The sequence below is a fragment of the Grampus griseus genome (genome assembly GCF_964374135.1).
Source record: "Grampus griseus genome assembly, chromosome: 7".
NCBI lineage: Eukaryota > Metazoa > Chordata > Mammalia > Artiodactyla > Delphinidae > Grampus > Grampus griseus.
Window position 1 is genome coordinate 65643179 of NC_139001.1, and position 19929 is coordinate 65663107.

At 33.1% G+C, this 19929-nt stretch overlaps 1 protein-coding gene across 1 annotated transcript in view; it reads left to right on the forward strand.

Annotated features, from left to right (window-relative positions):
- Positions 1-19929, forward strand: part of LOC309825378 (sodium channel protein type 1 subunit alpha) — a gene marked incomplete at both ends in the record, with an annotated part of 93855 nt that overhangs the window by 70700 nt on the left and 3226 nt on the right. The window contains 6 exons of the mRNA XM_082658920.1: positions 2838-2960; positions 9806-10087; positions 12797-12850; positions 14391-14532; positions 17857-17954; positions 19525-19795. Coding sequence (XP_082515046.1) covers positions 2838-2960; positions 9806-10087; positions 12797-12850; positions 14391-14532; positions 17857-17954; positions 19525-19795 — 970 coding nt within the window. The remainder of the gene's footprint in view (positions 1-2837; positions 2961-9805; positions 10088-12796; positions 12851-14390; positions 14533-17856; positions 17955-19524; positions 19796-19929) is intronic.

The following is a 19929-nucleotide window of genomic DNA, read 5'->3' on the forward strand; positions in this document are numbered from 1 at the left end:
AAAGGCAAACCCAGAGCTATTTGAAAAGCTTAACAGTGTTACTATGAAATGAGTGAATTGAAAAAAGCCTCAAAAGAGTGATAAGGGGTTCACATCCAACATATACAAACAGCTCATACAACTCAGCATCAAACCAAACAAGCAGCTAAATTAAAAATGGGCAGAACTGAATAGAAATTGTTCCAAGGAGAAAATGCAGATGGCCAATAGGCACATGAAAATATGCTCAACGTTGCTAATCATCAGGGAAATGCAAATCAAAACCACAATGAGGTATCACCTCACACCTTTCAGAATGGCTGTCTTCAAAAAGACCACAAATAACAAATATTGGCGAGGATGTAGAGAAAAGGGAACCCTTGTACACTGTTGGTGGGAATATAAATTGGTGCAGCCACTATGAAAAACAGTATGGAGGTTTCTAAAAAAGCTAAAAATAGAATTATCATATGATCCAGAAATTCCACTCCTGGATATATATCCGGAGAAAGTGAAAACACTAACTTGAAAAGGTACATGCACCCCAATGTTCACAGCAGTATTATTTATAATAATATAAAGATATGGAAGCAACCTAAGTGTCCATCAGCAGATGAATAGGGGCTTCCCTAGTGGCTCAGTGGTTGAGAATCTGCCTGCTAATGCAGGGGACACGGGTTCGAGCCCTGGTCTGGGAGGATCCCACATGCCGCAGAGCAACTCGACGGTGAGCCACAAATACTGAGCCTGCGCGTCTGGAGGTTGTGCTCCGCAACAAGAGAGGCCGCGATAGTGAGAGGCCTGCACACTGCGATGAAGAGTGGCCCCCGCTTGCCACAACTAGAGAAAGCCCTCGCACAGAAACGAAGATGCAACACAGCAAAAAAAATTAATTAATTAATTAATAAACTCCTACCCGCAACAGCTTCTGTAAAAAAACAAAACAAAACAACAGATGAATGGGTAAAGAAGATATGATAGATATGTGTGTATATATATATATATATATATATATATATATATATATATATACACACAATAGAATGCTACTCAGCCATAGAAAAGAAATTTTCCCATATGCAACAACACAGATGGACCTGAAATAAGTCAGACAGGAAAAGACAAATACTGTATGTTATCACTTATACGTGGAATCTAAGAGTAAAGCAAACTAGTCAATATAACAAAACAGAAACAGACTCACAGATATAGAGAACAAACTAGTGGTTATCAGTGGGGAGAGGGAATGGGGGAGGGGCACAATAGGGGTAGGGGATTAAAAGGTACAAACTACTATGTATGAAATAAATAAGCTACAGGGATGTATTATACAGCACAGGGAATATAGCCAATATTTATAATAACTTTAAATGGAGTATAATCTATAAAAATTTTGAACTACTGTGTTGTACAGCTAAAACTAATATAATATTGTAAATCAAATATACCTCAATAAAAAAAGAAAGAAACCTCAAAAGAATAATTGCTTCAGCATGTCACAAAGAGAAAGTTTCTAATATTTGAGATTTCAAGCATTAGAAGTTATATCATATTTCAACTGCTCATAATTTTTCACACTAGGCTTTAAATCTAAATATAATTTAATCCTTTTGAAAATTCCTGAGCTTTGCTTTTCTCTTTTATGCTTATTCCATGTCTGAATTTTTTAGTGGAAGAATGATGATTTTATTTATTATTACGAGTTTGGTTTTTAATAGCCATTTCCGAAATATTTTAGGAAAATAATTCTGAAGGGAATTTTATAGTTTTGCAATAATAATACTTTTATTTTTCACGGTTCTATTTTAATTACTTCATAAGGATCAGCATAACACTCTAAAAAAAGACAAAAGGAATTATAGCACATCTCAAGTAAACTAAAAAGCATATTAAACATAAACCAACTTAATACACTTAAACATAGAAAATTTTGCAAAAATAGTATCCAGTGTATTTGGAACTATCCAATACCAGCTATTCTCAAACCAAAGAAATTCTAACTCTGGATACAGAGTTTTGGTCTTTATTTAGAGAATTACAGATCTAAAATTTTTATTTCTTAGTTTTAGTTGCATATTTCATGCAGATGAAGTTAGTTTATTTATTTCTTTATTTGGTAAACATTTATTGACTGGCGATTTTGGGCCAAGTACCATGGCAGAAGGTCTAGATTAGTATAAAAATTTTGAGTAAGTTTCATGATGGAATTACTTTTAAGTTACATTATTTACATAGGAATAAACTTTAGATAAGTGAAAACACAAAGTATTAGCAAGACAACAAAAATTCCTCTTCAAAAAATCAACCTCAAAATTAATACGACAGCGCATTAATTTCTGTGGGTATCAATTATAATTAGTTGAAAATACCAACACAGGATAGATATTTCTTGCTTTTTCTGGTACAATAGCAGTTTTTATATTTTATTAGTAACCATTGGCAAAGCCCTAAATTCAGCAGCAACTTAATAAAATAAAGGAAGAATAATAATGACATTTTCCTATACCTGGACTTCTTCCTTTTTAAAATCAATTTTTATTTAGGTTTTCTAACTAACTGAGTAATTACTAAATCACATGACATTTAATTTTTTTATTCAACTAGTTTTTAATTAACATCATGAAAGCTACTTTCTTTGCATGCAACTAAAAATATTTCTTTAAAATTTTTAAAGGTTTACTGAAAATATGTCGCCACTCATCTTCTGAGGAATTATAAACAAAAATTGTAATTACCACAATGTTGTAAATAACTATACTTCAATAAAATAAATTATTTTTAATTGTAATTATTGTATTACATAGTAACTACAAATTGAATGACAATGATTCTATTTATTTACTTTTGTGTGTGTGCAGGTTTCATTGGTCAGTTTAACAGCAAATGCCTTGGGTTACTCAGAACTTGGCGCCATCAAATCTCTCAGGACACTAAGAGCTCTGAGACCTCTAAGAGCCTTATCACGTTTTGAAGGGATGAGGGTAAGGAAAATGAAAGAACCTGAAGTATTGTGTAGAGCCAAAATTATTAAAGTAAATTTAAAAAAGGAAAACTCATGCATGCAAAAGGAATGGCAAATCCTTGCAAATTGCTACTTTTTCCTTTTATCTGTTGCATATTTACTTCTAGGTGATATGCAAGAGAACTTAGGCCTCCCTTGAAATGATATAATATCATTTATCTGCCGTGCTCATTAAAATGACTTTATTTCCTAATCCATTTTGGGAGTTTCCTTACAAACCTGTACACAAAAAAAACAGATGCGCTATTAAAGTACTATGTGTAATGATGATGATAATAATCAACTAAAGTGAATTCTACATCATGTGCTTCTCATTTGTGATGGTCTAAGCTGTACTTAATGAGTTTTATTGAAAACAATATGAATCATACATGTGCCTAAATGTAAGTGTAAAGGAAAAAAATTTTTAATTGTCAAAATTGTGTCTGTACAATGCCAAAGTTTGCGTTATTTGAATGTATTCAAGGGTAGATATTAAATATTAACTGAATTTTAAAAGTTTTTTGTTATGTTAATATAGCTTCAATTTATAACTACATTAATCTTCTTAATTTATATAAATAGCAGTATCACCTTAAAGATTATATATAAATCTACACAATTTTTCATGAAAATGAATTTAAACTTTTATAACATAATAGAAAATATAATTTTGACCCATTACCATAGATGATTCATAAATTAACCATAACTTAACTATCATTTATATGAGTCACAGAAAATTTTATATTACTCCTTTTAAGGAAATATTACAGCATTCCCTATGATTCATAACACGTTAAAAAATTTGTCATTATTGACTTGTTATTTTCCATGCCTTTTTAAAAATATGAAGCATTAATCTATAAGATGTATAACATAAAAATTTAGTTTCTTTGTTTTAATCAAATTTCCTTTTACTAAAACAAAGCTGCTGAACTAAGTGTGATTCCAACAGAAAAATCATTGCTCTTTTGCTGCCTAAGATTTCGTTATGTTTATAGAAACAAAGCTGTATTGCAGACTTGCATTTGCATTTTCTAGTTTGTTGATAGCCTTATGTGTTCTTCTAAAATAAAATTTATTATAAATGTCACCTTTTAAGAACATAAGACTATCTTATGAAATCTTCAATTGAAGACTTCTGCAATTTCCCTAACATATATAAAAAATGTTTACTCACTAGAAACAATTTAGCACAATATAATATGGTCTTATTTTATTTCTCACAGAGATCCTCAAAGCTTACTAAAATGTTATTGGAAATTCTCTTCAGGATATGTGAAAATTAAGTTTATTTTCCAATTAAAATGTCACTTTTGTTTTAGACTGGTAGTTTCAGTTCTGGAGAAAAATATAATTTTTATACGTTCTACTTAAACATTTTTTGATTTTTTTTGAAAACATTTGATTGATTCTGCTGAATCAAAGTAATACGTTCGAAAAGTTTTCGAAATCTGAACAATGCTAAACATTTGGAGCTGTTGTAATTATTTCAAATTTGACCTTTTGGAAGTTTATTAAATCCATGAGTCAAATGACCAGATATTTTCATATTTAACACCTTAGTTCCATAACAGTATTGACCCTGTGGGCCTTTAATTTTTACAGAAATAACCTTATCTATAATTTTGATCAATAATGCTTTTTATATTATAAGGAGAGGCTAATTTTTGAAACTTGGAGTTTTCAAAACAAAATCCTTATAGATGCTGATAGGAGATGAACTAATCGTTTAAATTGTCAGATTTATGAATATGGTCCTTGCCTCTTAATGACAGCATATATACAACCCTAAAATGGCTGATGATTTCAACATGTATTTGGCATTGTAGAGACAAAATAACCTGATTATTGATTCTATTTTTGTTTCTTTGTTTCTGGTATTTGGAATTTTTGACTTTGTAAACAATATAATCATGGATGATGGTGAGGATGGAAATAATAATGATGATTATAATTGGGAAGTTAGCTTTGAATATATTCAGAAACTCTCATTTTATTCTTTTCCCTAGCAGCATAAAATCACAATAGCTATGTGAAAGCGTAAATCAGGCTCATTTTATTTTTGTTTTGTCACTTCTTCAAAGCATGTGCTTTAGTGCAACATTACCAAATAAAGCATGTTGTACAGTGCTTGATAAGAAGTTAGAAAGTAAGAAATAAATTATCATCACTCTGCCCTTTATGTTTTGCATGTTCTATGCACATTTCTGGCTGACAGCTTTGAAACATTTATTGTATTTCAAATTTCCAGTCCAAATTTTCAACTTGTAAAATTGAACTGAGTGAATTGATGTCATGGATAACTTAAGTAAAATAAATTTTGTATTTTTAATTTCCTTGTCTAGGAAATCTTAAATACCTTCTTTTTCAAAAGAACTCAAGCCTTGATTGATAGGTAAACAGACAGAGAGCATCATATACAAAAAGTAACACCAAATGTTCTGTCATATCAGATTTCTAACTAATAACAAACTATATATTTCTATTTTATATAGGATAATCTTGCTCCAACTTGGATGGGGTGGAGCGCTGGTTCCGCCCCTCAGCCCTTTATTATGGGTACTGTATTACCCCTTTTGCTTCCTTTCATCCTTTCACTGTGACTTTGTGTTAGTGGGATGAGGGAGGGCTTGGGAAGGGTACTATCACACCACAGTAAGGAAAATACAGTATTTACATTCTAATCCCCTATTTTCAATTGTCTTAAATTTTCTTTTGAGAAAAATACCTTTTGTGAATTTACGCTCTGTGGATTTGAACCTCAACTGCTGATATCTTTATTAAGTTTCACTCAATATGATTTAGATGTGTGTATACTGAGTTATCCATTTATGGGGAGATTATCTGATTGGTGAGGGTGGGGGACCCTGGTTTAGAATGGTTGCGTGAAGTTTTTAACTTATCAAGATGATGATGCTGTTTGAGGCATTTAAAAGAACACTTGCTATTTTCTACTTTGGTCCGGGGCCTGAAAATTGACATCAAGATACCGGCAGTGGCTTCCTTGCCTGTTGACATGTGTGAGCAGATGCTAGGGTGCAGTATTCCAGGTTTCATAAAACTGGTATTGATTGTGTGATCATTCTCATGCTTTATTAAGTGTAAGTTTATAGGGGTTATTTTTCAAATGTAACAAAGCAAAAATATATTAAGATAGAGTTGAGTAAGCACATGTGATTTGTGTTTTAAATAAAGTAAATATGAAAGGACCCACTTATTTGAATTGTACAGACTACAACACCCACCTAGAAATAAAACATCTTATTATGTGTATTAAGATAGAATTTAATGCATAAACTTACTTCGTAGACTACGTCACTCCCAACTAACCTTTTAGTATCTTAGAAAATATCATAGTGAAAACATAAATAAAAATGAATCTACATTTTGTTTATTCTTAAAGTTTGGGAATAATGTGCAAGGAGGACAGTTTTTATTTTTGAGGGAGAGAAAAAGTTGGAATTTTTGTTTGGATAATTAATGTAACATATCTTTCAAAAATAATTACCGTAATTAAATCCCATAACACAAATGCAGACATTAGATTTAGAGAAGATGCTATTACTCTTCTTCATACTTTAAAATGTGTGATTTCTACTTTGCCTACTTTTGATTTTTATTCACATAGTTTTTCAGTATTTTGATTAAAGAAACATTGCAATCCATGAGTAGTATTGATTTGAAGTTCAAAGACAGTTCATTCAGACAAGAGGACATTTCTGCATGTATCAAAATTCCCAACATTAATTTGCATATTTAATTGTCAATCCCTCATTTCATGTTGATTTACTTAAAAAGCAGATAATGAACCAGAAACAGAAAGAGTTTCTGTAGGAGTGAGTTGTGTGCTAGAATACAGAAATTCTATTTTGATGATGTTTTGCAAAACATTTGTGAGAAGCAACCTCTAGTATTAATTCATTAAGATAGTTCCTTTCTTAGAACCTCCTTTTATGCAGCCTGAAACTTCAATTTGTTCTTTCCAACTTGTTTAGTCCAGTTCTGTCTAGTGCCTTCACCACCTGGGAACCAATTACTGCAGTTCCCTAGAGCCAGAAGGAGTTAATACCCCTCCCTCTGTGCTGAACCAAGGAAGGGCTTGGGGCTCTTGGGAAAAGACAATCCTTTCTCTCATCCTTCATTGCCTAATTTAATGAGATTTTAAATATGAATGGACCTTTGTATAGTAAATCCTTTTATCTTCATAAAAATAAACGTTTTCTCTGGGCCAAATGTATGCCAACCATTGTAAATGTTCCTTGAAAGGCACTGCTGCTTATATCATGAATTACATAGAGTTAATTTTAGTGCAAATCCAATCCCCAGTTTCAAAAGAAACCCCTCAGACTTATTAGCTAACGCCAAATTATTTTGTGTTCAGCTCTTTATTCTCATCCCATATCCAGAAATAGCATTTAAAAATTATATTTTGATCAGTAAATGCTAAGCTAACCTTTACTTCATTCATTCATTCAATCACCATTTTTGTAGTCCTGTATTCAAAGCACCTGCTATATTCCTGTATTCAAGGCACTCAAAGCCTTGGAGAATTCACAAATATATTTTTTCATCTTAAATTAAAAAAAAAAAAGGCTACCATCTGTCAAGATTATGGGAATGCCATTCATTAACTCTAACACAGAGCAATCTGGGTACCGGATAAGTACGAGTGACTCTAAGGAAAATTAGTGAGGTCGAGTAGAAGAAGCACTAGATGCCATTTCTAGTCTACATTCTGAACTTAACCTAGCTTAGCTCATTCTTCTCATTTGCCAAATGAGAATGCAGTAGTAAAGTATCTCTATAGTCCTGTCCAGTGCTGGAATTCTGATTTTTGAATTCAAAAGAGGAAACACTCATCTCTCTTTTGGAGGCTAAACTGAGAGGTGAAGTGAGGCTCCATGACAGAAGTGCTGCTTGAACTACAGCTTGTGAGGAGAGTGTTTCAGAAGGGGAGGTAGTGGACACGGAATTTCAAAGGAAAGGGCATCTCAGTTCTCTGGTAATGTTATTAGCACATGGTAATTACATTAGTTGGATTGGCGTGAAGGCTAGGTGGCTAGGGAAGTTAAAACTAGAAATGCAGATTGAGAAGTGATTTGAACATCAAGGTAAGGAAGATGTTTGATAATCAGTGGGAAGCCATTAAATAATTTTAAATGAGAGTCGGAGATGAATTCATCTTATATGAATGAAAGGAAGGAGGAAATTGGAAGACTCTGAAAATGGTACAAGTATGTACTAACAGATGTCAGAACTAGGGTGGCGATCATGAAAATGGAGAAGTGATAGAGGTGAGAAAGGTTTGGAAGAAAAAAGTGTGAGACCTACAGATTGATGGGAAAAGAATTCAAGAAATAGGTGTAGGTAGCCAGTGTTCTGCTCATGGGCTAAATTGGGTGTTGTAGGTAAAAAAAAACAAACAAAAAAAATATGCATTTTAACATGTGCTTTGTGTATACACAGTAGAAAAAGCTTTTTAATCTGGCTGGTAGGCAAAATGTTTGGAAAAGGAGGGAAATAAATAATAACTTGATTTCAGCTTTCATATCTTGAATCCAAAGAAATCTAAGTGTATCCACACATTTAAAGTGAAGTATAAAATAAAGACTTATTCATTCAGTTGTCTTAATGCAGACGGCCACATGAGATAAAGGTGAGGTACCATGTGTCAGCTTGGTAGGCTGCATAGCTCACATCATCTGGATCTGCCTAGATAATTCAACTGACTTCACTTTTTCATTCTCATTCCCCTCTTTGTCATTAATGGTTTTATTATTGCCTTTGGCCCACTTTCAGATCGACAAGAATCATAGAGGTACACAGGTAGAATTCAACTTAGCTATGAATGTTCAAGTCTGAGGCATCATCTGCCACTTAGGAGCATTTTAGGGCCTGTGTTTATCTCTCTCTTAGCTACTCATGTGCATCTCCAATGGGAACTGTAGAGAAGGAAGCAAGGACAGTCCTCCCTACAGTGTTGCTAAAAACTCAGAGTTTTAATTTGTGGTCCAGGAATAAAGATAAGAGGGGCAAAAATGCTTCCATTAAAAAAAAAAGTAGCTAATTATTTAGCACAGAACTTAATATAATCACATCAGATTTAGGAGCTATCATCCCAAAAATGGCATCCCTCCTTTTCTTATTTTCCTAAGAAACTGATTTCTACTATGTTTCATTTAAAATAAGTTTATCAAATTAAACTCAGTAAATGAAACAACTGATATGACTGGAGCTTGAAATAAACGATGTGATGATCTAATGAAATACATAATGCTAAATTGTCTTGCTTCTTATGCAAAAATTATTATTAGTCATAGCAATGCATGAATAATTAAGGACAAAATATATTAGGTATTTAATAATTTTTTATATTTATACATCTGAATTTTTAGTTTAGTAAAATATATCAATCAAATCAACTCTTGTCCCAACATTTTAGTTTCATTCTTTAATATACTGCCTTTTTTAATGAGTTAATTTTCTCTGTTAGGAATTCTTACTTTTTCTAATAAAAACTTTTCTGACTTCATCCGACAGCAAATTCCTCTGATTTTGTTTTCCCTTTAACTTTTCAGTACTTCTCCTCTCTTTTTAAAATCTTTTTTATCTTTGATATATTATCTAAATTCATTTCCCTAAATGTATTGCTTATGAAAGAATGTATTTCATTTTAAGACATTTTTACTTTGCTTTTAAATATCTTAGAATAATCTTGATAGTAAAAAAAAAAAAGAATGACTAAAGATTACTAGGGGAATGTCTTTTCTTTTAACCAACAAGAATTCTGACTTTTCTTTTTTTCCATTTGTGTATTAGGTGGTTGTGAATGCCCTTTTAGGAGCAATTCCATCCATCATGAATGTGCTTCTGGTTTGTCTTATATTCTGGCTAATTTTCAGCATCATGGGCGTAAATTTGTTTGCTGGCAAATTCTACCACTGTGTTAACACCACAACTGGTGACATGTTTGACATCAGCGAAGTGAATAATCATTCTGATTGCCTAATACTAATAGAAAGAAATGAGACTGCCCGATGGAAAAATGTGAAAGTAAACTTTGATAATGTAGGATTTGGGTATCTCTCTTTGCTTCAAGTTGTAAGTGAACACTCTTTTCTCTGAAATGTGTTTATTGTTTGGAATAATAACAAAGTAATGATATACAGCTATTATTTAGTTACTAAGAAGAAATTTTATAACGTATTTCCTTTTTTCTAATTTTGGTTTATTAGTACAAGTTCATGAGCCCAGATGGGTGGAAGTGTCAGTATATTTAAACAGTGCAGACGTAGTTGATAGTGGCCAGGTATTTTAGTTGATAGTGGCCAGGTATTTTAGTTCTTTCCAAAGGTCTTTTTTTCTTCTCATATTACTCTCTCTTCCCATGTGAACAAGTTGATTAATAAATCAATAAATTTGCTATTATTTTTCCTATTGCAATTGGAAAGCTTGTTTCACTGATGGATCACCCCCTTCCCGCAAACATACACCCTTAACACACCTGATTGGATTGTAACAAATTGGTGGGAATTAAATTAACTGCTACTGAATTGTATCATTTGGATTGAAGATTGGGGAATGATATTTAGGTTTTAGGTTTAGATCCTCATAGCAAAATGAAATAATACCAGGTAACACTCAGACACAGAAATCAAACACAAGCAGCTGTTGTCTCACCCCAAATGTCCTTCAGTACAATTACTTAAGTCTTTTTTTTTTTTCTCTAAATATTGATGTTTTCACTACTGGGTCTTTAAGCCTGAAACATAGTTCACAATTTATAAAAATGTAAAAGATGGTGGCCTCTTAAACATTTTCATTTGATGCTGCTTCTGACTGCAGCTGCATCGCAAGAGAGCAGTGGGTAAAAACAGTCTAGGTCGTTTGAAAAACATTGTAAAAATACTGTTCTATTTTGGCCACTGAAAACTCATCTTAAAAAAAAAAAAACTGCGTAAGTTCTTTCCTGTGGTTCTGCAGAGTCTTTAGGGAAGAAATCTATTTTGTTTCACCAGGGTTGTGTTTTCAGTTGTTCAGCCAGGAGATTAAGCAAACAAACCTGGACTGGTCAAAATCCTCGTGCATCTCTTTCAGAGGTGTCAGTACTGTGATTATTTTACAAGTTCTTTCCACCTTCTTGTTAGAAATTCTTATTTCTCTTGTAGATGTTTCTGACTTACTCTGAACGCTTATGCAATTAAAATAGAGATTTTTATAATCTGGCAAGTATGATTTTTTAAATATTAGCGTAGACACATGATGATATTTCCTTGGGCCCTTATCCTAACGCTTAACTAATAACCACACTTGTAAATATCACTAATTTATATCACTTCCTCCATAAAATTGAGAAAGAAAAATTGAAAATTTCAAGCAGTCCCTTAAAATGCTAAACAAGGGGTAAAGATCCTGTATGAAGCCATTAAATAAATTCTGCTACTGAAGTACTGATTTATTCTTGGCTTTATACAGAATCATCTCTCTGTTGATTAGCAATTCATTGAAATGGTTCCTTGAATCACTTTTTTCTGTTCCTGTACCTAGTGTGTGATGAACTTGTTCTATCATTGACCTCAGCCATTGACACATTCAACATTTCCCTCTTTGATACACAAATAAGTTCTATTTTCTAACTAAGAAACTTTACTTTCTCTTCACTGCCATCACAACCACCCTTACTTGGCTTTCTTCCCATGACATCTACCACTTCACAAGTGTTAGTGTTATAAAAACAAAGATGTGTTGAGATACAGATGCTGAAAGCTTTTTGCTAGATTTGCTCACTAAGGAATAATCCTCTCAGGCCCGTAGGGCTCAAAATTCATGTCCTAGGGCAAGTAACAAATTACTGTAAGCTATTACACTTGGAATACCAAGTGTACTATTTTTCACTTTTCTTACCCAAATTAACTCACTCTCATCAAAAATTACAAAGAGGGACTCCCTGGCGGTCCAGTGGTTAAGACTCCGCGCTTCCAACACAGGTGGCGAGGGTTCAATCCCTGGTTGGGGAACTAATATCCCACATGCCATGTGGCATGGCCAAAAAAAAAACCCCAAAAACAAAACAAAACAAACGAACAGAAAAAAAAAAAAAAAAAGGAGTATTATTTTAAAAAGTTACAGAGAAGAAAGTGGAATATAGGATTATTTCTAGATGTTATGCTTTAAAATTCTCAAAATGTTAGTTGCAACTGACTTTTTGTATACCTGTATGATCCTTAGAGTGTTACAATCAAGAGAAATCATAAACTTTCAGTCGCTTTGTCACCTTGTAGATAGATTTTAGTGGATGATCGTCAGGTCTAAGTTGTAGTTGTTTTGCTGCTACAAACATTGCCAAATGTGTTGGCATTTGTAAAGCTTTCTAAAAGTATTCCGCCAAATCTTGATAGCACTTTATATTGCATGATTGGAAGGGAGGGAGACGCAAGAGGGAAGAGATATGGGAACATATGTATATGTATAACTTATTCACTTTGTTATAAAGCAGAAACTAACACACCATTGTAAAGCAATTATACACCAATAAAGATGTTAAAAAATAATAAAAAAAAAGAACTGAGAAGTATTTGTGAGTTGGTTATCAAGCAGGAAGATATATCAAATGACCATTCTGTTTATTATATGGTCTAGAAATGAAGAGACTTACTGAGATATTGTTGGTCCAAAATCCATGTAAAATTTGTTTCGAGATGTCTTTTAAAAATGTTCCTTTTAAAGAAATATATCAGGAAGAATATTTATTAAACATCAGGTCTGAATTATTTTTACTCCAAAGTAAAACATGCATGTCCTTTTTAATAGGCCACATTTAAGGGATGGATGGATATAATGTATGCAGCAGTTGATTCCAGAAATGTAAGTATTCTTTACATCCTAAGTCTTTTCACAGTATTGATTAGGCACTAAAATTAACAGAGCATATCAGCTAAATGGAATGATTCTACAATGAATTTTTAAAAAGGGAAAAGTATGACTCAAGTTAATACTCAAATATTTATCAGAAAGATCTTAGTAAGATATATCAAAATGGAAGTCAAACTAATGTAACACATGAGTATATTTAATAACTAACAAATATCCATCTATTAACTATTTTTCTATTTTGTTTCCTTTTTATCTACCAATTATATAATCAATAATAATATTGGCATGCTGGAGCAAATGTGAAGAAATACATGGTTACCATCAGTAGTTTACCCTCCACATTAGACAAGTTAGGGATGTTGTCTAGGCAGAATTAGATTTCTGTAATAGTCACTTTAAAATCCATTCTTTTATATGATTATAGCATCCATAAATTTACTGGAGCCTTTACAGAGACTGTTATCATTTCTGTGATCAACAGTTTCCTTTAAGTTTCTATCACCTAAGACCTACTTTTTTGATTTATCCTACAATAGTCTTTTTCAGGCTTCAAGAAGAGAACTGAAATCCATGCTCATTCCAACTCTGCTCTTCAATATTTATAAAATTTAGTATTTTCTCTTTATCTTTCCATTCTGAAGTCCCATCTTCTATAATCATGAAGAATGAACTTTACCCCTGGAATCTTTAAACTGATCTGATAAGCACACTTTTATCTTTCTTGATGTGCATTTCCCATAAGTGGCTTTAGTTTTATGTTGAGTACTTTCTTGATATCCTCCAGAGATGAGTTATTTCACTTTGTTACTTATTGTGTTTGTTTTGTGCGTTTGGTTGGTTTTTAACTCTGTTATCTTTAGGAGGACATGAATCTGTTAGGGCACTATCTATAGTGACTCCTTTACCTCTTTACTAAGTGCTAAGTAAAAGCTCAAATGCTTATTTATTATGAGTACAATCTAGAGATTAAATTATCAGTTGAGGATTTAGCAGATAGCATGTCCAATTATGTCTACTCAATCTGAAAAATTCAATGAATGTTATAATGTTATAGGCAGGATGCCAAACATCAAAATAAGTAACTCAATTCTTATTTGCTAAATAAATTCATGCATCAGGAATGATTATTTCTAAAATAATCATTGAAATAGTCTATGCATATTTACTGATGTAAAATTTTTTTCGCTATTAATTTTTAAATTATTAAAATGCAATACCTTAAAAATTCCCAAATTTAGTACACTACTGTCCAAATGGCAAGATATTAGTTGTATTTATAGTTAGAAAAAAATACATTTCAAAATCATCATACTGTATTTTTCACATGAGAACACTCTGTTTTTCACATAAAAAATTATCCTAAAGGCTAATTTCAGAGATTTATTTTTTAGAGGTAGCTGATTTAGAGGAAATAAAGAAAAGTACTGCTTAAGTGTTACTAGAAATTTTCTTTTCTATTCTCATGAAAAACACCAGTGACTACCAGCATCAAATGTATTGTAATATCTTACAAAATATTCTCCTTTTGTAGGTGGAACTCCAGCCTAAGTATGAGGAAAGTCTATACATGTATCTTTACTTTGTTATTTTCATCATCTTTGGGTCCTTCTTCACCTTGAACCTGTTTATTGGTGTCATCATAGATAATTTCAACCAGCAAAAGAAGAAGATAAGTATTTCTAATATTTTCTCTCCCACTGAGGTAATAAATTATTTGAAGGGTTTTCAACACCAAATGAGTACTTTAACTCAGAAACCAAATGGGATTATATATTAAAATCTATTTTTGCATCCTCCCCCTCTGCCATTCACTGCCCATGTCTTTCGTGGTATAAAAAGCCAAGAAGGAGTGTATTCCATTCTCCTGTGCATAGGTTCACAAAATCTCTCTCCTCTTTAAAGAAAAAATACTCAGGTACCACATTTTTTCTTTTGAAAAAGAATAATTAAAAAAAAGAACTAGAAGAGAACCCAGGCATACACCTGTTTCCCAGAGTCAACCTGTTGTTTTATCTTTACAACTTACCTCCTTGAAATATATTTTCCAGCAAAAACGTTTAAAATCTTTGCAGTAAATTAGGCATGAGAGGTAAGCTTCTTCTAGTGTTTCTTTTCACATTTTTTAATTCTTTTATGGCTCGTTTTATGTATTCCCACTTCATTCTCCCTGATGTTAATTACAAACTATCAGTTCCAGCCTTGAATTGAACAGTTCTTTATTAATTATTATCACTTATGAAGCCCATCTTATCATCCCAGTTATATATGCATATTGTCAAAAACACAGAAAGTGAAGAAATATCATTACTCAGGAGTAACCACTATTCACATTTTATGTTTTTCTGTTCAAACTTTTTCTACACATATCCTTGTTATTGGAATTATTTGGTCTATAATTATAAATTTTTTTGAGTTAACATAAGTATTTTCCCATTTTGTTAAGTCTTCATATACATATTAACATAATTTTCTTAACCATTTTCCAATAGATTGATGATTTAGGTTGTTTCTAATCTTTAATAATTTAAGTAGTGCCTGGTCAAAAGTCTTTGTGCTGAAAAAATTTGAGCGTTTAATGATTTCTTTAAGATAAATTCCAAGAGTAAAGTGTTTTGCTTTCCCCAGGTAACATGCCCACTCATACTCCCAATAAGTGGTGCTGGGAAAACTGGACAGGTACATGTAAAAGTATGAAATTAGAATCCTCCCTAACACCATACACAAAAATAAACTCAAAATGGATTAAAGACCTAAATGTAAGGCCAGACACTATCAAACTCTTAGAGGAAAACATAGGCAGAACAGTACGACAGAAATCACAGCAAGATCCTTTTTGACCCACCTCCTAGAGAAATGGAAATAAAAACAAAAAGAAACAAATGGGACCTAATGAAACTTAAAAGCTTTTGCACAGCAGAGGAAACCATAAACAAGACCAAAAGACAACCCTCAGAATGAGAGAAAATATTTGCAAATGTAGCAACTGACAAAGGATTAATCTCCAAAATTTACAAACAGCTCATGCAGCTCAATATCAAAAAAACAAACAACCCAATCCAAAAATGGGCAGAAGATCTAAATAGACATTTCTCCAAAGAAGATATACAGATTGCCAACGAGAACATGAAAGAATGCTCAACATCATTAATCATTAGAGAAATGCAAATCCAAACTACAATGAGATATCATCTCACACCAGTCAGAATGGCCATCATCAAAAAATCTAGAAACAATAAATGCTGGAGAGGGTGTGGAGAAAAGGGAACACTCTTGCAGTGTTGGTGGGAATGTAAATTGATACAGCCACTGTGGAGAACAGTATGGAGCTTCCTTAAAAAACTAAAAATAGAACTACCATACGACCCAGCAATCCCACTACTGGGCATATACCCTGAGAAAACCATAATTCCAGAAGAGTCATGTACCACAATGTTCACTGCAGCATTATTTACAATAGCCAGGACATGGAATCAACCTAAGTGTCCATCATCAGATGAATGGATAAAGAAGATGTGACACATATATACAATGGAATATTATTCAGCCATAAAAAGAAACGAAATTGAGTTATTTTTAGTGAGGTGGATGGACCTAGAGTCTGTTGTACAGAGTGAAGTAAGTCAGAAAGAGAAAAACAAATACAGTATGCTAACACATATATATGGAATCTAAGGAAAAAAACAGGGTCATGAAGAACCTAGGGGTAAGACGGGAATAAAGACACACACCTACTAGAGAATGGACTTGAGGATATGGGGGGGGGAAGGGTAATCTGTGACAAAGTGAGAGAGTGGCATGGACATATGTACACTACCCAACGTAAAATAGATAGCTAGTGGGAAGCAGCCGCATAGCACAGGGTGATCAGCTCGGTGCTTTGTGACCACCTAGAGGGGTGGGATAGGGAGGGTGGGAGGGAGACGCAAGAGGGAAGAGATATGGGAACATATGTATATGTATAACTGATTCACTTTGTTATAAAGCAGAAATCAACACACCATTGTAAAGCAATTATACTCCAGTATAGATGTTAAAAAAAAAGAAAAAGCGTATAGATGTGCTCAGGTCACTGCTGTTTCACTGGCATCAAACATTCTCTCTGTTTTTTGGTACTTGATATTTGAAAAATGAAAATTGTATTTAATTTTCATGTCTTTTATGACTAGTGGGTTTGAATATGTTTTTGAGGCCTTTATTTTTGCCATTTATTTTTCTTCCTTTGTGTACTGATCCTTCATCTCACTTGCTCAGTCTGTTTTCTTATTATATGAGTGCTTTCATTGGATGAGACTCTTTCACTTATGGATCATTTCTGTCCCTTAGCCCCCTTTATTATTACTGATATTACTCCGTTGTCATTACCAAGCTATTTCGTTTCACTTATTAGCCTGAGGTCTAATCCTCTGTACCTACTGGCCTATCATATCACATACCTGCCATACGTATGACCTCTGACTTTTCCCCTAAGTCATCTACTGACTTGGCCAGTTTCCTTTCCATCCTTTTGCTCCAGTTCTTGGCAGAGTGAAAGTGGCTTTTTGTGAGTAACTCTAAACCATCATGCAATATACCTACTCTAACTCTTTGCTACATATGAATAAGAAAATCGTTGTCTTTACCTTCTGAAAGGCAGTGTGTGTGGTGAAAGGAACCATGTATTTAGTGTCTCAGTGAATCAAATTGTACTACTTCCTGAGTTTACGGTCTTGGGTAAAATACTTAACCTCTCAGATTCTGGGAATTTTTCCTCCATAAAATATTAGTGAAAACAATAAAGTCAATTTTGGATGATTGTGGGCAATAAATAAGATTATAGTATCTAAAAATTAGTTTTAATTTTTCAAATTTAAAATCCCAGGTATAATTATGCTAATTGGTTGAATTTTGCATTTCCTTTTTTAACTGTCCCTTTCCTATTTTAAGTTTAATATTAAAAAACTATGTACAAAGGGACACAGTTTTAACCAGTTTTGATTTTTCTTTTCTATACTTTGGAGGTCAAGACATCTTTATGACAGAAGAACAGAAGAAATACTATAATGCAATGAAAAAATTAGGATCAAAAAAGCCTCAAAAGCCTATACCTCGACCAGGGGTAAGAAATATCAAATGATATGGGGGGAAAAAATATAAAAACAAAACTAGCATGGGTTTTCTCACAGAAGAGATAGCAGCTAACGTTTCGAGCAGCAAAGATTTCTCCCACTTTTAGAGCATCATTAATTCATACCTTTTACGGTAATGGTAAAAATTATTTTTTAAAGGGAGAGACCAAAAGGAAAAAGAAGAAACAGAAAATGCACCCTTATCTTCAAGCCATTTAGAATTATACAACTAGAATCCAAACAAAATGGAAAAGCAAAAAAAAAAAATGGCAAAGGACACACAGGCAGTGTGATATGCACAAGGAATTTGATCATATAACTCAAGAATGTTAGAAGAGTAATCTTGGATGGGGTTAAAAAACATGCAGTTTTCTGATAGATTAACAAGTTGATGAATTGTTGAGTGAAATAACACCTTACTTCCATTTTATTTTTCATTAGAGGTACCAGTTGTTTTGGAGAAGGAAAGACTTCTAGTATCTAACATTCATATATAAGGCTATAAAGTTAGAAATTACTAATGTCTACAGAAGTCAGAGTCAATAAGTACAATTCATGATGATAAATAACCCAATGTCATGTTTCCATGATGAACCAATGAGACAACTGCCATGAAATGGAGGAGCCTTATCCCACATTGTACTGATTTTTATGATGATGACCTGTGAGGTTAAAACAACTCCTGGGGTGCTTTAGGGAATAAAATGCTAGTGAATATTCATATTGTGCTAGCCAACACTTGCCTTCTTGAGAATGATGAAAAACATATACTGTCCTCTGTTAAGCCTTAACACTGGAAGTGAAAATGAGTCAACTATGTGTAGGAAAAATGTAAGATAGACGATGTCCTCAAAGTTCCTCAGTGGCCTAGGGAAATGGGCCGGACAATGGCCTGTAGTGAATGACAGTGGCAGAACCAGGGAGCAGAACCATAGATCAGTGACAAGGGACATGAATTTGTGACATCAAAGCATAAGGAATGTCATTCTGGCCTGATTATCCCTGTGTACACTCAGCATTCTGTGTGTGACAATGTCAGCAAAGACTGGTTGGTGGAAGAGCATCAGTATTGCCACACATGGACTTTAAATGCATAATGTTATAGGTGTGTCATGAAAATGACAAGTTCCCTCTAACAATTCTTTGAGAATAAGGCAAGTGGAATGTTATTAGATACTATATTTTGAAACTGCTTCATGGTCCAACTGATCATGGGAAATTCTGGTATAACAAAATTAAGCAGGTTTCTTAACTTCTCGTAATTTTAATACATCAATATGCATTTTGTGCCTCTCAGAGAAGCGTATAGTATGCAGTGTTTCTTATCAAAAATCCCCTTTTGACAAGGGATTGTTATTCTGTGGAATACATTTTGGTAAATAGCAATTTAGGTAACTAAATTAAAGAACAATGTGCTATAAACCATCTTTTACAAAATTCAGGGCCAGTGGTTCCTAGGTATAATACTAGACAGTCAGTTAGTGCAGAAAATACTTATGTAGAAGCTAATGTGTACAGGAAAACACCTCTGTTGCTAAAAGCATTTCTGATTCTCTACAGAACAAATTTCAAGGAATGGTCTTTGACTTCGTAACCAGACAAGTTTTTGACATAAGCATCATGATTCTCATCTGTCTCAACATGGTCACAATGATGGTGGAAACTGACGATCAGAGTGAATATGTGACTAGCATTTTGTCACGTATCAACCTGGTGTTCATTGTGCTGTTCACTGGAGAATGTGTGCTGAAGCTCATCTCCCTCCGCCATTATTATTTTACCATAGGCTGGAATATTTTTGATTTTGTGGTTGTCATTCTCTCCATTGTAGGTAAGAATTATTTCAGGTCTCTTAAGTTCAGCTCAATAAGAGTAAAAGTTAGACTAATCAAGTTTAAATTAGAGGTTATCTGATCACTCAGAGAAAACCACTGTGAAAATTTTGATGTATGTCATACTGGTGTG